This window comes from Ceratotherium simum, chromosome 13, assembly GCF_057802395.1.
Source record: "Ceratotherium simum simum isolate JZ-2026a chromosome 13, ASM5780239v1, whole genome shotgun sequence".
NCBI lineage: Eukaryota > Metazoa > Chordata > Mammalia > Perissodactyla > Rhinocerotidae > Ceratotherium > Ceratotherium simum.
The window spans coordinates 40,065,311-40,083,372 of NC_141912.1; the positions used below are offsets into that span (position 1 = coordinate 40,065,311).

At 40.0% G+C, this 18,062-nt stretch overlaps 1 protein-coding gene across 1 annotated transcript in view; it reads left to right on the forward strand.

Moving 5' to 3' along the window:
* The window catches only part of DNAH8 (dynein axonemal heavy chain 8), a 290,688-nt gene that overhangs the window by 264,815 nt on the left and 7,811 nt on the right, over nt 1-18,062 (forward strand). The window contains exons 86-88 of the mRNA XM_014782746.2: nt 6,656-6,812; nt 10,824-10,976; nt 11,058-11,247. Of these exons, the coding sequence (XP_014638232.2) occupies nt 6,656-6,812; nt 10,824-10,976; nt 11,058-11,247 (500 nt within the window). The remainder of the gene's footprint in view (nt 1-6,655; nt 6,813-10,823; nt 10,977-11,057; nt 11,248-18,062) is intronic.

Consider the following 18,062-nt stretch of genomic DNA (forward strand, 5'->3'; position numbering starts at 1 on the left):
CCTTGTACTTTATATGACTTTTTAAAACTGAGATAGTGCCATACTTCAAAATTCAGGAATGGGTTGCAAGTGCCTTTTAGGTCATATTACTAGAATGTTTTGCTCTCTATTCATATGTCCAATTGTGTGTGTGTGTTTGATATATTCACCTTTCAACTTTTTAAATAAGTGCCTTTTGGAATATTCTAAAACCCCAACATCTGAATAGAGGTTATTCACAAAAAAATAATAAAAAATAAATTTAAAATTATATATAAATTTGTACAAGATCAATTTTCATTTATTAAAAATATCTTTTACCTTATTGGCCCTTATTGTGAAGTTCATATGTTAAAAGATAATGTGGAGTTAATATCTAAACTTTGGTTACAAACGTTTACTAGATCTGACACAGGACTCTCATAGTCACTGTATCTGACTGAGGGTCCAGCATGTAAAGCATGGTGGCAGGTGCATTTACCTTAGCCACGTCTTTTGGAAAGGATGTACTTGTTTGGATACGCAAGTTTGGGTCCAGATGTGATATTCTACCCGCTAATCAAATAAAAATGCTGAGGACAGAAGCATCTCTTCCACTCTTCGGCTGGTTTCCTAAATGAATTAAAGTCCAGCTGAATAGTCTTCCCTCTGTTCACACAAAATGCAGCTTTTTCATAAGCAAAGAAGCCTGGATAACTTCAGCAATAGCTCCTTAGGATTCTGCCAGTTAGTGGGGCAATTTGCGCAAAAGATCGTTTAATTCACACCTGGAGATGAAGAAAGAGAAAGGTGTAATTCTCTCGCTCCATATGCTGTGAGAAAAGGCAGAAGGGGGCCTTTCTGGTGGGGCATAAAGATGACTAGGGACTCGTAAGACGTGTTTCAGTGAACCTAAAACATTTGTCACTGATTCGTCTCCGTTGAGTTCTTGACACTTGTTATGGGCTTCACACCTGGGAACTTATTTTTTCTCTATTTTTCAAAATGAAAATGGTTTTAATACTCTTTATTATAAAAATCATACTTTTCATTGAGAAAAATAAACAATACAGAAAATAGAAAGCAGAAAGTAATAGTTAAAGTAAAAGTTCATCATACAAAAATCTCATGCTCAAAATACCCTGCTATATTTTTTCTATGCTTATACGCACAATGTTATCAACAAAATATTAGATCATACCATATGGTTTTTGTACCATGCTATTTCATTCAGTAATCTCAATTCAATAACCTCCCCTTAACAAAAAAATATAGAGCTACATCACCGTTTTTACTGGCTGTATAGATTTTTATAGAGCTTTGCCGGGATTTATTATTACAAATACTGTTATAAACAGTCTTGTGCATACATCTATGTATACTTGCCTGATTATTTCTTTTTAAAACTGATTTATTAAATGTTGAATAAATGCAAGAGTATTCATGACGTGTATATAAAATATAAAGAATAAATATAAAATGTTGCTTTTTTTGCACAGTATTTCTATACTGTTTCTTTTCTTCTTCCTTCTTTTTGACTTTTTGCTGAAAAAGAGTTTTTCTCATTTTATTTTTCCCCCTTGGCTAGTTTGGGAGTTATGTATTCTGTTTTCTGTTCTTTTTACTGGTTACCCTACAAATTTTTACATCCATTTTTAATCATGCCTAAAATGAATATCTTTACCCTCCTCTCAGTCAAAAACTTTTAGGTAACTTTGACTACAGTCACTCCCCTCCTGGCATTTCAGTATTTTAATTTTATCTTATTTTTTTCTACCCCACAATCAAACATATAATTATTGTTTTATACCATAATGCTTATTTAGATTTGCCCATGCATTGACCATTTCTTTTCTACACCTCAAACCTTCCATCAGAAGAATTATCCTCCTTTCTAAAGTATATCCTTTAGAATTTCCTTCAATGAGGGCCTGTTGATAGTAAACTCTTTTGTTTTTTGAAAATATCTTACTTTGCCCTCCTTTTTTGAAAAACAGCTTTATTGAGGTGTAATTTGCCTACCATAAGTTAATTCATTTTAAGTAGACAGTTCAATGATTTTTAGTAAGTTTTCAGAGTTGTGCAACCATCACCACAAGTTAATTTTAGAACATTTCTGTCACCCCTAAAAGAATCTTTGTGCTCATTTGTAATCAATTCCCACTCCCACTCCCAGCCTCAGGCCACCACTAACCTACTTTGTCTCCATAGATTTACCTTTCCTGGACACTTCCTATAACTGGAATCACATACTATGTGGTCTTTTGTGTATGGATTCTTTCACTTAGTGTAATGTTTTTGAAGTTCATCCATGTTGTGGCATGTATCAGTACTTCATTGCTTTTTATAGTCAAATAATATTCCATATATGAATGGAATATACCACATTTTGTTTATCCATTCATCAATTGATGGACACTTGGGTAGTTTCTACTTTTTGGCTTTCACGAATGCTGTTATGAACATTCACAGACAAGTCTGTGTGGACATGTCTTTTCATTTCTTTTGAACAGATAACTAGAAAGGTAATTATTGGGTCATATGGTTAAAATGTCTTCCAAAGTGGCTGCACCGTTTTACAATACCCTCCAGCAACATATGAGGGCTCAAGTTTCTCCACATCCTTACCAACACTTGTTATTGTCTGTTTTTTGATTATGATCATTCTTATAGGTGTGAAATGGTATCTCATTGTAGTTTTAGTGTGCATTTTCCTAATAAATAATGAGGTTGAGCATCTTTTCATGTGCCATTGGCCATTAAAATATAGCTTCTTTGGTGAAATGTCTCTTCAAATCTTTTTTCTTGCTCTTATTCATGAAAGATAATTTTGCTTGGTATACAAGTCTAGGTTTATAGTTATTTTTTCCTAGCACATAGAATGCAGTATTCTATTTTCTTATGGTTTCCATTGCTGCTGTTGAGGAATTGGCTGTTAAATTGTCATTTCTTTCTAGATGATCTATTTTTCCCTCTGACCACTTTTAAGATATTCTCTTTGTTTTTAGTGTTCAACAGTTTCATTGTGATATGTCTACATATGGATTTCTGTTTATTTATTTGTTTTTTTATCCTATTTAGGATGCATTGAGTTTCCTGAACTTGAGAATTCAGATCTTTCATCAATTCTCGGTCAGTATTTCATCAGTTATCTCTTTTTCATTCTCCGTCTTCTATCTTTCTGAAACTTTTCTGAAATGTGTGTTAGAGCTTATCACTCTAGCCTACATGTCTCTTAACCTCTCTTTCATATTTCCCATTTATTTTCCCCTCTGCAGCATTCTAGATACTGTCGTCAGGTCTATTTTCCAGTCTTCTAATTCTTTCTTTAGCTATATCTAATCTGCTATTTAACCCATTGATAATTGTTATGGTAGGAAGAATAATGGACACCCCAAAGATATCCATATCCTAATCCTCAGAGCATCTAAATGTTTTACCTCATGTGACAAAAAGGACTTTACAGGTGTTATTAAGGTTAAGGACCTTAAGATGGGGATGTTATCCTAGATTATCCAAGTGAGCCCAATTTAATCACATGAGCTCTTAAAAGTAGGAGAGGGAGGCAGAAGCGTGAGTCAGAGAGATGAAATGGAAGAAGGAGGAAAGATTAAAAGCAAGAGAGGGACTTAACCTGCCATTGCTGGCTTTGAAGATGTTGGAAGGGAGCCATGAGCCAAGGAATGCAGATGGCCTCGAGAATCTGGGAAGGGCCCTAACCTGAGAGCCAGCAAGGAATTGGGGACCTCGGTGCTACAGCTGCAATAAGGTGAATTTTGCCAACAACTCAGATGAGCAAGAAAATGGATCTTCCCCAACAGCTTATAGAAAGGAACCCAGCCTTGCTGACACCTTGATTTTAGCCCAGTGAAACCTGCATCAGACTTAACTACAGAACTGTAAGATAATAAATTTGTGTTGTTTTAAGGCACTGATTTTGTGGTACAGTGATGCATTGCTTAACAATGGGGATACGTTCTGAGAAATGCGTTGTTAGGTGATTTCATTGTTGTGCAAACATCATAGAGTGTATTTACACAAACCTAGATGGTATAGCCTACTACACACCTAGGCTATACAGTACTAATCTTATGGGGCCATCATATGTGACCCGTCACTGACCGCAACATTGTTATGTGGCACATGACTGTAATTTGTTACCGCAGCAATAAAAAACTAATACAGGCTTTGAATTTTAATTATTTATAGAAGTTCTACTTGGACATTTTTCAAATATGCTATTCATGTTTATAGTTTACTGTTTAATAGTTATATTTTCAATCACCTTTTTTTTATTCTTCAATGTAGTAAAAACATTTTATGATGTGCATCTGGAAATTCACTATCTGAGATCTTTGCATGTCTAGTTCTGCTTTCTGTTGTTTCTACTGGCGCTTGCTCACAGTGCCTTGTTTTTTTTTTTTTGTTTTTTTTTTTTTAATGAGTTTTGACTGTGAGCTCATGTCTATTGGAAATGGCCTGTTGGATTTTTTGAAGCCTGGGTTGAAGGCACATTGTTCCAGGGAAGATTTGTGTTTGCTTTCCCCCAGTGCCACCTGGGACTTCCTGGGATCACCTTAAAATAAACTTTTGGCTTGAGATTTTTCAAATCACACAGGTAATATGAATGAATGTTCATCGATGTCAGAAACCTGGTGAATTAAGAATTCTCAGGAAGGATTATTTCCTACCCAATGTGAAGCTAGATAGAACAATTTTCCCACCATCCCCTTCTGACAGATGAGTTATTTCTAGTTTACCCTTACACTGAGGGTGTAGCCCTATGGTGTCCCAAATTTATATAGGAGTTTCCTATTAGACTTTCCACCTTGAGTATAGGGCTTCCCTCTTCCCTCATTGTACCATCCAAATAGAAACTCAAGAACACCAGGGGTGAGTTTATGCCTCCAGGGTACAATCTGGCTTAGCTCTCTAGATTTCAGCTTTCACTCTATATTTTTTTGACCCTGAGGGTTTCTTAGTTTCTTGCCAGTTCAGTAATGTATTTAAAAAGATGTTTTTCATATCTTATCCAACATTCTTAGTTATTTTCAGGAGAGTTGTTCAGGGTAACAATTGCACTATACTGTCAGAAATGGAAATGTCTGATTATCTCTTTAGGGTCAATTCTTAGATGTAGACTTTCTAGATTAAAAGTTATGCACATTTAAAATTTTGATACATATAGCATATTACAAAGACTTATTTTGTGTCCAAGGAAATAAAACAGAAAAACAAATCACTAGTCTCAAACATTTGTTGAATTCCTTTTAGATTTGCCTCTGACACCTATGAAAAGAGATGTAAATGTGGTTCACATCTGGACAAGAGAAAAAATTTACAAATGAAACCAAACAGTAACTCAGAACAATTTAATTATGTGATGTTTATAGGTAGAAAATTAGGAGTTCAGAAAGGACAGAAAAATGTAAATCTGATCATGCACACCCCTGCTCGTGAAGTCCTCAGTGGTTGCCTATTGCCCCTGGGGTAGCGTTCAGAATCCTTAAAGTAGCCCACATGACCCTGCATGGTCTGGTCCTTGCTTCGTCTCCATCCTCCTCTCTCCTCCTAGCACTGGCTACGGCCTCGCTGGCCTTGGCTCTGCTCCTCGAATGCACCGAAGTCCTCCTCACCTCCAGGTCTTACTTCTTACCTGAATGTCCTTTCTTACCTCCTACCCCACCCCACTTTGCCTGGCTGACCTCTCATCCCACAGGTCTCAGCTTAGATACGGCATTTTAAGAGATACCTTCCCTGATCTTCTAGTGTAAATTGCCTCCAACATACACACACTCACTCATTCACACTCACACTTAGACAAACACACACCATATGTGTGTCCAGACTTCTGGTCAATCTAGCAACTTCGGGACAAAAACTAAATTCTTGCACCTCAGAGCATCTGGTTGACCTAACAGAGAGCTAGAGAGTGCGAGTGGGAGCAAGAGACAGACAGACTACACTCTCTTAAAGCATCCTGTTCTTTTCCCCGGAGCACTTATTACAGTGGTATTGACTAATGTCTCCTTCCTCCATAGAGAAAGGCAACAAGGCAAGGACGTGTTCACCATCATATCCTAGCACTAGCTCAGTGCCTGGTGCATAGTAAATCTGTATTGAATGTATGGATTTTAAAGATGGGGGCTGCATTTAGACAGGTGGAGCAGAGGGATGCCAATAGGCCAACTTGGAAATCATGAAACAAGTGGAAAACTGAGAAAACAAACCAGAAAAGACCAAAGAAATTTTGATAATTTATAATTCAGTGAGGAAATATGAGTGGTGCTCTTTGATCTTACAAATTGTCATATAATGGTAGGATTCTTATGTCTAGTCGGTGACTGGGGGAGAATAAAAGGAGGCAGGCTCATTTTCCAGCATGAAGTGATTAGGTTAGCTGTGAGCAAGATCAGATAGCACTGCTTTGGGTTGTCACGGACATTTGTGGAATTTCTTTCTCTGAAGATGGAGAGTTTTTCATTTCTGTGATGTTCTTGAGATGTCCCATTAGGAAGCAGTAGAATAGATCTCTAGTTTTTTCATTCCTTAAAGGCTGATAGTAAAGTTTCCGGTTTTTTTTTTTTCTGTCTTTGGTTGGATTTGATTGAAGTGATTCATCATTTCATTGCTTTGATAATTATCTCTGAAGGTGCATTTCCCTGCTACATTCTGAACAGTTCCCTCTTTTTGTCAGGTATCAGAGTAACACTGCTTCTGCTGTTCTTGAAACCATTACCAACATTCAACCCAAAGAGAGTGGAGGTGGAGTGGGAGAGACACGGGAAGCCATTGTCTATAGATTATCTGAAGACATGCTGAGCAAGCTGCCTCCTGATTACATTCCTCATGAGGTGAGCCACGCCCTTCTCCCACCGCTTGGACAGGACTGTCTTTGGTTCCACAAAGCTGAGCACAGTCCTGGGACAGTATCTTTCAGTCCCTTCCTGTCTCTGCTCATTCCTTCTTCCTTTTCAACTCATTCTTTTACCTTTTGGTCTCCTCTTTCTTCTTTCTCAAGCATCTTGCAAATGATGATCTGCATTTTTTCTGACACCTTTCTCCATTTCCTTTCTAGGCCACTTTCTCTTTCAATTGTCTTTTCTGTATCCTTTTCCCTCTTTGGATTCCTGTGTCTTTGAGTCCCCAGATAGCTTAGCCCTCTAGCTGGAAACCTCTCCCTAGCTCTCTTACCCAAGCCAGCTCTGTCCATTCTTTAAACTTACCCTTTGTTTTTGTCTCCTGTCCTCCATACTTTTCATTCTCTCAGTCCTCTCAGCCGTGTTATAGGAAAGCAAATCATGTAAAGGAATTCACTCCGCAGTTTGGATGGCAATAATTTTCTACTTCTGGAACCTCCCAGGTGTTTGCTTGTTAATCTAAATCAGTTTTTTTTTTTCAAATTTTTTATCTCAAGAACCCTTTACAAAATGATTGCGGACCCCAAATAGCTTTTGTTTATGCGGGTTGTAACTACTGATATTTAATATATTAGAAATTTAAACTGAGAAATTTCAAAAATATTTATTAATTTATTGTAAAATAACAGTAACAAACTCATTACACGTTAACATAAATAACATTTTAACTGAAAATATAAATGTATTTTCCTGGACAAAAAAATTCATTGAGGAGAGTGGGATTGTTTTACATTTTTGCAAATCTCTTTAATGTCTGGTTTAATAAAAGACAGCTGGATTCCCATACTTGCTTCTGCAGTCAATCTGTTGTGATATCACACATCATGTAGCCTCTGGAAAACTCCATTGTACATTCCCGAGAGAAGGAGAGTAAAAAGGTCAAATAATGTGTTAGCATTACTATGAAAAAAATGTAACCTTGTGAAAGGATCTCAGGGGCCTTCATGGGTCTGAGACCACACTTTGAGAACTGCTGATCTAAATAAATCTTTAACTGTGGTAACATTTCTGGATGACCTGAAAGTTCTGGGAGAGGTCCTCCAACTTCCTCCGAGTCGGTCTGCTTCTTCACGCAAGAAGACAGGACTGTGTCCTCTGGCCTTCTGGGGCTTTCTCTTTCTTGTTCCTCTGTCCTTCACTGCTGATGGTCAGAGCTTCACCTCAGTCCTAGACTGGGCTGAGTCAAGCTTAACTCTTCAACCAAAAAGTGAGAGGCTGATGCCCTAAGGTGGGTGTAACTATGGTCCTGTGTCTACACTCTCCTGCACCCCCAAGTCTGGGAAAAATACACTTGTCAGCTGGGAGCCCCTAGGCTGCCTGGGCTACAGGACTCCCATCTTCAGTGAGCACCCCCAACAATAAAAAACGTTTTCTTGCCTCTTAAAACAATTTTTGTTTCTGTCGTGTAGATGGGTACCAAGACATTTGGTCAAGATATGAAATCAATGGCTTCACATAGAGATAGTTATAGAAACGGGAGAAAACATTTTTTTTTTTTTAGTGGATAAATATTATAAGTGCGTACTTTCAATGGTTCATCATAAGTGATCTTCAGAAGACAGATGAGGCATAATACCTGCCTTCAAAGATTTTCAGAACTAGCATGTGAAAGTGGGCTAAAACTTACTCTGTATGACTAGACCACAGGTTGGTATTACCAGAGGTAGGTTTCAAGACCTTGGGATAATTTGAGCTGTCCAGGGTTGGTTGGTGCCACTTCACCAAGATCTCTGTTCTGGCACTATCCTAGCAGGAGGCAAGTGTGAGTAATGTCGCTGAATGGACTGCTATATGGGACGAGGTTTGTACTAAGAGACATCTAAAACTGATTCCTCTTCCAAGATCACCTACTTTTTAGTGTCCTTTATTTTATAGAAGAGATGTGTTCTTGAAAATGTGGCTGTAAAGTGAATTTTGTAAATTGAAATGTAATTATACTATTGACTTCCACAGTAAAAACGGAGCCACATTACTGTCGAAGAGACTACCTGGTCCCAGAAACATAATGAAAATCTTACATAAAACTACAGCAAATCTTTCATTTTATTAATAAAAAGACAATTTTAGGCTGGAACAATAATCATACTCAAAATCAGTACTAAAATTAGATTTTCTAGAGTCTAAGTTTTCCTAAGCATGTCTCTATTGCAAGTGAAGTTTCTCTTTTAAAACTCTAAGTAGGGGGCCTGGCCCCGTGGCATAGTGGTTAAGTGCGTGCGCTCCGCTGCTGGTGGCCCGGGTTCAGATCCCGGGCGCGCACCGAGGCACCGCTTGTCAGGCCATACTGTGGCGGCATCTCATATAAAGTGGAGGAAGATGGGCACAGATGTTAGCCCAGGGCCAGTCTTGCTCAGCAAAAAGAGGATTAGCATGGATATTAGCTCAGGGCTGATCTTCCTCACACACACACAAGAAGATTTGTTTGGGGCTTTTCGCATACTGAAAGATACTTGGGTTATTGATTTGACATTGTAGGCAATACCTGGGCTTAATTTCCCACTTGTGGGAGTTGCAAAAGTATTTCCATAATTTCCCTTTTCCTTAAGTGTGAATTTCCAGAGTAGTCATGATTTAAAGGGGATGATGTATATGCTATTCAGCCACTGGAGGCTAACAGGCTTGAGCTGAGAACAGGGCAGTGGAGCCTGCAAAAATGTAAGTTCTAGAACCAGAAATTTAGGAGAATACCTGAAGGTTGGTATGGCACCTGAAGGTTGGTATAGCAGACCGGGTTAGGGACCTCCACTGGCATGTCTGACTGGCATTGCAATATTACTTACTCTGTCTGCACAGACAGTCCTGTCCAGGCTGTTCCGTTTCACACCACAGCTTCCCTCTGAGTTGGTGCTTCCCCTCTTCATCCCTCGCTTACCAGAAGTGCTTTGCAGCTGCAGAAAAGCAGAGGTGTCCATTGCTGAGTAGTTAACTTCTGTGCCATGACAGAAAATCTGTTCTGTAAAATGAGGAGGATGGTCCAGATGGCTCTGAAGCTCGTCCATCTCTAACATTCCATGACTCAAGAAGGGGCAGTGGGCATCTCCAGCAGAGAATTCCACAGTTTACCGGGTTGCTGATGATTCTTTGGACTGGTACATCGCTTTAAATTCTCTCCCACTCCATGTAGTTATCCTTACCCCTCCTATTCTGGCATCCCTTCGATTGTGGCCAGCAGAAAGTTCAAATCTCTGTATGAATTCTTGCCAGTATTTGTAGTCAATTTTTTCTTGGATATATATGTCACTAAATTGAAATGTGTATGTGTATTGGCTTATTTTCCAATGGTTGTTGTATTTATTGTTCCCATAACCAGAGGCTTTTATATTGATCTCGTCAACATGGTCAATAAATGATATACCAAAGGGAACAAATGACAGGTGCTTAATGGCTCTCCCACAAAGTCAAATATTTTCGTTGATTAGATTAGGAAAGTCTCTCTTTAGTTGCCCTAGCCAAGGCAACAATGATCTTAGGAAACTATAGCCAATCATATTTATTGGTAACTGTTCTGTAAAGATTTTGGCTGTACTGTATTAACTTTGTGACATTTCTAATAATGACTCTGCAAGCATTATGAAAGAAAATATTCCAAACTGTACTCTTATAAAGGTTAGATTGCAAAAGACTATTTAACTGACACTTGGTGCTTAATCATTTGAAAGGGAAATAGGTACAATTTTATTTCAGCTTTTAAAGTACATTTCCAATTATCAACTAAGTACAATCAGTAGGAAATAAAAATCGTTTTAGTCGAACAGTAGTTTTTGAAGCCCAGAAAATGGGGAATTTAATGGCAAGTTGTGTTCTGCAAGAGATGTTTTAGAGTTCATTTGGGCTGGTAGTGATACAGGCAGAGGAAAAAAAAAGACTTTTAGAGAAAGGACAGGTCATTGAAAGAGAAGAGAAGGATGATAAAAAAATTTCTCTTTTATTGTATCCTTTTTTTAGGTGAAAGCTCGTTTGATAAAGATGGGACATCTTAATTCAATGAATATATTTCTTAGACAAGAAATTGACAGAATGCAAAAAGTCATCTCAATACTTCGCAGTAGCCTGAGTGATCTAAAATTGGCCATTGAAGGAACAATCATTATGAGTGAGGTGAGCTGTTATTATCTCAATAGTCATTTCCCGCTTTTGTTGATTTTTCTTATTCTCATATTTTAACTTTATCTTTTTCAGAACTTGAGAGATGCCCTTGACAACATGTATGATGCTCGTATACCTCAGATCTGGAAAAGAGTGTCCTGGGATTCATCTACACTGGGCTTCTGGTTTACTGAACTTTTGGAAAGAAATGCTCAGTTTTCTACTTGGATATTTGAAGGAAGGCCCAATGTGTTTTGGATGACTGGTTTCTTTAATCCCCAAGGTATGTGCTCATAGGACAGTGGGCCAACTTGGAAGATGTGTGTAGTTGTTAGTAGCACTGTGTGATACGTGTGTATTATATAAAACATATAGAGGTACACAGCTTGCTGAGAGCTGGACATATGCTTTCAATGGTTGGAGACTACAGAGCATCCTTCTGTATTTCTTTTTACAAATTCAATCTGAAATTCTTTCTACTGTATCACCTCCACAATATGGTGGCAAAACCTTCCGTTTTTCTTCTCACCCACTTCAGCAAGCCATCGGTCTTTGGTTAGGGTATGTGAAATATTAAAAAAGTTTCGCTCAAACCTTAGTTTTTAAACGTTTATGAAAATGACAAAAATGAAGCACCAAAATATGCAAAAATTGTTCCTAGAATTCAGAAAATTAGACTGATTTCAAAAATGATCATGTAGCAAAAGTTGTTTTCAGTTAACTTCTACAGTCTGTCCTCCCTCAGTTTTTTTCCCCCTGAAAAAGTGCTTTGTGATTCCACTATGTTTATTCCTTCATTCTAGAAATATTTACTGAGTAAGTTACTGACTGGATGTCATAGAGTTCATCAACTTCAGAAACACGACAACTTTTTGTCTTACTACAATAAGGTAGTCTTACTTCAAGTAATTCTTGGCCAAAATGAGGAGATGTTGGATTCCTGACAGTTCAACACCTTATAGCCCCACTAGTGACACAATTTAAGAAGCAGTCACGCTTACAGATTTAGGAAATATTGTTGCTACTCGCAGCAATATGGTCGAATCTCATAAAATAATATTAAGTGAAGGAAATCAAACAGAACACATTGCAATGTTATGTACACTGTATCACATTGTAATATATGTACAATGTGTGTATACTGTTTGATTCTATTTATACAAAGAATCAAAACAAGCAAAACAGATCCATAGTGTTAAAGGTCAAGATTGTGGTTGCCCTTGGGGAAGAGGGCAGTGATTGCACAAGGGTACAAGGGGGCTTCTGGGGGTCTGGAAATGTTCCATTTATTGATCTGGATATTGGTTACTTGGCTGTATTCCCTTGGTGAAAATTCATCGAAGTGTACACTTACGATTTGTGCACTTTTCTTTGCATAAATAATACTTCAATAAATAGTATATCTTAAAAGTATACATTTAATTGTCCTCTACGTACATACATTCATTCACTTCGTGCATTTTCAAATGCTTTAACATTTTCTAAATTTAAAATACTAAGCATGGTGGCTTTTATGAGCTTACCAAATTATACATAGTATATTCTTATATCAATAGGCTTTAGATTTGTAAAGGACAGCCCCCAGATTTCACTGATCTATTTTTATCCCAGAATTTCCATTGAATTTGGGGAGGAAATTTTTTTATTATGGTTCTCAGATTTTGTGTATTTATGAGTCTTTTTCTTCTTTACCAGCCCTCAATTTGAGTAAGTTGTCACCAGGCAATTCCTGGCTTGGGAGCCTGAAGAAATAGCATTTAACTTAATTAGGATTGTTTAACCACCTTCCATTTGCCAGCCCCTCTGCTGGGTGCTTTCAAGAGAGAGAGATTTGAGACCTGATTTCTGCCCTAAAGGAGCCCATAATCTAGTTGGTAGGACAGACACATCAACAACTTCAGTATAATGCGATAAGTGCTCCACCCAGGTAAGAACGAAGTGCCACACTAATACAGAGGGCAGAGAGATGAATTCTGCCAAGGCAGGGCTGAGAAGAGCTTTACATGGAAAGCATGAGTAGGGTTTGCAGAGGCAGGGACTTGAGAAATGGGCATTCCAGGCAGCAGCCTGAGCAAAGACAAGGCATGTCCAGGGTAAAAAGGAGACCAGTGTGGCCAGAGCTCAGGAAGCAGGAGCAGGGGTGGTGGGGAGTGAGGCTGGAGCGTGAAGTCTTCCGGGGGAGTTTGGGCTGTGCCACAAAAGCAATGGTAAGTCACCAAAGATCAGAAGATAAGCCCAGGAGAAGGTAAACGTTAGACTGGAAAATGGAGGCCCAGAGCAATGAGACTCTTACCAGATCCAAGGGAGAGAGCCTGGGACCTTAGCCAAGTGCAGAGGAGGGCACAGAGTTGATGGAGTGATTAAATGGGCGTCTTTGAGAGGGCAAAGAGTGGCAATGGCTGAGGCTGAGGGCAAGGTATAAGATAAGGAGCATTGGAAGAGGCACAGGTTGGGAGGAATGGCAAGGAGCACTGGCTTTGTCAGCTAGGGCTGGTGGAACATCCAGATGGAGAAGTGTATAGGCAGACTTCGAGTTCGGGAGAAGGGCAAGGACGGGTGGTTTTAAAAACCATGAGGTCATTAAGTGTATTTTTGATATTCAGAAACCAAGGAAGTGGGGTTGGTTCATCCCTGGCTGCCCGTAGACACAGATGACCAAGTCATGTGTCATAGCACACAATCTCTTTCAGTGATTGCTTTTTTATAATTAAAAAAAATAAAAAATAAAATAGCAAAGTATTAGTATCAACTAATCTTTAATTGTTACTATTTGTTAAGAAATTTTACAAACCAGAACGATATTTAAAAAAATACAAACAGATGTATATTTCAGTTTTTTTACTGGTCTTGTTAATATTACTAATCCTTTCTCTTTTCTTCATTTCTGTTTTCAAGTTAAACTTTGATTTTTTTCTCTCATGGCTCTCCATGGCATGGAAAGCCCTGAACTTACACAGCATCCTACCCTTTATGTACAAGCACACAGACACACCCCCCACCTATGATTGCTTTCTGTTTATAGCACAGAAGAGTGGAGGTCAACCTTCCCTGCATACCAATCACTTCTCTGTTTCCTTTTCCTTCTCTTGACATGAGAGACAAATTACTTTCCATTTTATATCACCTGGCCAAATCTGGAAAACATAAAGATTACAGCAACCCCATGCATGTTCACAGGCGGTGTGCAAGCAGATAAAGTCCTTTCCATTTGGAAGCCTCTCTGGCCCCTATTTGACATCAACAACTGATTTCTCAACATGAGTGTATCTCCTGGGTTTTATGTCTTCTAACTCAGACCCTCTGATGAAATAATTTTTTTCTTTGGCTCAAAACATTTAAGTAAATTTTTTTTTCATTTTAGAAACACCACACACATTTAAGTAAAATACAGTGCAGTTTGCAAAGAGGCCATCGTTTCATCACAAATATGTATAGTGAAAATCACCTAGACTATAAAACATTTGGAAATGTTTTGTTCACATATGACCATTTATTTTGTGTTCTTACAATGTAATGCGGTGTCTGATACTGTCTGATGTGTTTCCCATCATGCCTCTGCTGATTGCTCCTCAGACCTACCTGACATTGAGGTCCACACTGCTGCCAGGACAGGTGTCAGGCCTTGTTTGCCCCTCAGTCTGTGTCTGAGCTCGTGCTCTGTGTAGCGCTGCTGTGTCGCCTTATGGTGGCCTGATGTTTTGTTGGTCATATTTGAAGACACTAAGTCAGCCACCGTGGAGCTAATCTGGTATTTCCAGCTCCCTTTGCAATCATTTCTGTAGCAGTTGATGAGGTCAACCATGTGGCGACTAGGTTTGATTATTAAAATGGTCCAGCTCTCTGTACCCATGACCCTATTTCGTGCAGTGGGGCAGCTTTTGGCAGTTCCTGAATTTGCCTCAGGCCCAGGAGAACCTCTGTGCTCCAATGGGGTTTCCCAGCCATCGTTGCTGCACATATTCATATATTGTTTCAGGTTGTGCTTCTCGGGATTCTCAAAGGATTTACTTCGTCTCTTGTTCCTACAGGTGCACCTTTTCAGAGCATCGTGCACACATGATTTAGATTCTGGTTTGTGAGAGTGTGTGTGTGTGTATATGTATGTGTGTAAGTGTGTATGTGTATCTTTGCGTGTGTGTCATAGGTGGGGGTGGGTTTAAACCCAAAGACTGTGAGTTATCATGAGCCTGACTTCAAGCCAGGGTATTGACTGCCTTTCAGAGCCTCTTAATTGATAGTCATGCTTTGCCATTTGATGGTAGACATGACTCACAGGTGCTGCTAATGAAATGGAGCTGAGGCTGAACGTGCTCCCCAGGTCTCTCACCTCTAGATTAGACTAAACCACGCAATGTCATTATTTTCTAATGTTTAACTCAATCTGCAGCTTGATGCCATTTGGATGCCGAACTCCTCTAGTTTTTCTGGTTTTTCTTCTTAGTGTCTTGACAGGCTAGACCAGTCTGCTGTAGCAGATATCGGTGGCAACTTATTATTCACTAATACAAATCAAGATTTTCAGTTAGAGGGAATTTCGCTGAAGCAAGGAGACGGAAAAATGTTGTCCTGTTATCTTTTGTGACTGTAAAAATCATCTACAACCTCTTGCCTGGGTGTTGGTCTTCAGGGCGACGTCATCAGCTAGCAGCAATGTCTGAATGCTTGTCTTAAGGAGAGTTGTAAAAGCCTGAAGTTTGTTGGGTGGAAGAGTGCACCAAGGGCTAACAGACCTTTAGCATTGGAAGGGACTGGGGGAGTTCCTCTAACCTAGTAACAGTCCTGAGCATGCCCCATAGCTACAGTTTGCCAAACCAGAGCTGCCCCTAATGTCTGAGGGAATCCAGGTGAGTGGACGTTACGATTCTAAACCTCAGTCTGAGTGATAGCACTCACCTTGCCTTACCCCACTTCACAGAACAATAAAAGTACTGTGGACACCCTAGAAATGCCTCCAGAGTGACCGACTACCTGTCCTCCTCGCCTTTGTGTACGAGGGGCTTCGATGCACTGGCTTCAGTCACAACCACGTCGCTCATAATTCTAGTCTCTGCACGTGGTTACCTCCCTCACCAACCACCTCGTCCCTTGTGATCTGGGCAACCTCTTCACTATACTAAAACTGCTCTCTCCAAGGCCACCACATCTAGTGGTCTTCCTGCCAACTTCATTCCCCTTGACTATACTAGGAAGCTGATTCTGGAAACTCTTTCATACCTTGGCTTCTGTCCATTACCTTCCTTGGTTCTCCTCCTACTTCTCAGAGGGCTGCTTCTTGTGGGCTCTTCTCAGGCAAGTTCTGCCCTTGGCCCAGCCCCTTCGTTGATGACTTCAGCCATTCTCACAGATGCAACTATTAATCTCTACCTATGATTGACTCATCTAAAGTCCCAGTGTGAAATTCTGATTCTTCACTTCTAACTGCCGATATAGAATAGTCCATCCTCCTGGGACCCTCACCAGTGCTACTATCTGGTCATCTTTCTCCCAAACCATCGTCATCAGGATACTGCTATATTTCCTTGTGCATCACCATCTTCCAGATCACCTGAACTCTTGTGAATGGTCCCCTCAAGTCCAAATAGCTTGGAAGAGGGAAACCAGGAGAGCACAGTGTCATGAAGACAGAGGGGAGGGTAGGATGTAGTGACAGATACTGCCAGAGGTCAGGTAAGATAGAGCCCAAAATGATCAGGTGGCTTTATCAGCAAGAAGACTGTTGGCTAAAGAAGTCTCAGTGGAGTGGGTGGGGAGGTAGAGGAGTCAGATTTCAGGGCAAGTGAGTGAGAGACCAGGAAATGGAGACAGAAGGTGAGTATGGACAACATGGATAATTCTCTCAGGAAATTTGGCTTTGAAGAGGAGAAGCAAATTGGAGGAGTAGTTGTAAGAAGAAAGGATTTTCTTAATGATAGGAGAGGCTTGAGCCTATTCAAATATTGGTGGGAGGAAGTGTGTGCATGAGAGAGAGAGGCAGGGTCGGGGTGGGGGAGACCAAAGATACCAGAGAGGGGTGAAAGAGGCAGGAGGGGGGACTTCCAAGTGGGGAGATGCACTCCAAGCAGGTGGAGGGACGCCTCACCCATTATAACAAGAGTAATAAGGAAGGAATGAGAGTAGGTGCAAGTGAGTTTGTAGGTTTGGTGGCAAGAAGTTAAGGGAGTTCCCATCTGATGCTTTCTATTTCCTCTTTGAAGAAGGAGAAGTGATCTCAATAGCAAGAAGGTGTTGGAGGAGAGATTTAAGGAGAGTGGCAGAAGTTCAAGAAAGAGGACTAATGAGGGGGACAGGGAAGGATTGCTAGGTGGCTTTGAGCATCTGGTCAAGGCTGGTGATGGTTAACCATGGGGGCAACTGTGTGATGGATGGTCTCAGTATTGTTCAGCAGCCTGGAATAGGTATAAGAAGGGAGACATTTGGATTCATCCAGGCTTGGGGTTTTGCTGGTCAAGTGATGAGAAGGATGAATCTAGACTAAATAGGAAAGAAAGTGAAGAAAAGAGGGAGTAGAGTTGAGGAGAAGGTCTTCAGAAATAATGAGGTCAAGGAACTGAGAGGTCAAGACGCTGAGTGGGATACTGAAGAGACCCGGATGATGGCAGGATGCTCAGTGAATGAAGGCAGATGGATATTTGGCAGAGACAATGAGGGAAGGGGCATGTGGCCAGAGGGTGTGGTTGTCAAAGCAGGAGAGATTCTCACAAAGCCTGTAGGTACAATTGGGAAGGACAGTGTCTTCAGAGTTGAGCCAGGTTCCACTAAGAGTAAGAAGATGGAAAGAATGTTCTGTGAAGATGTGGAAAATATTAAAGAGTTTGTTAACCACAGAACCACTGTGGAGGCAAGAGTTGGAAGGTTGGGGAGGGAGGAGATGGGTGAGAAAGGAAACATAAAGCAGCACACGTTTTGTCACAGGAGACACGGTGGGTTTACTTGATCCCAGCCTGGCCAAGAGAATTAGCCCAGGTCTCCCACTTGTACTCAATGTTTTGCCAGAGCCAACCGTTTTCTGCATTAATGGCATTTCAGAGAACACGTGCATCTCAGGGGACTCTGGAAAGAGTCAGCTCGTCCTACTAACAGCCTTCCTAATATTTTGCT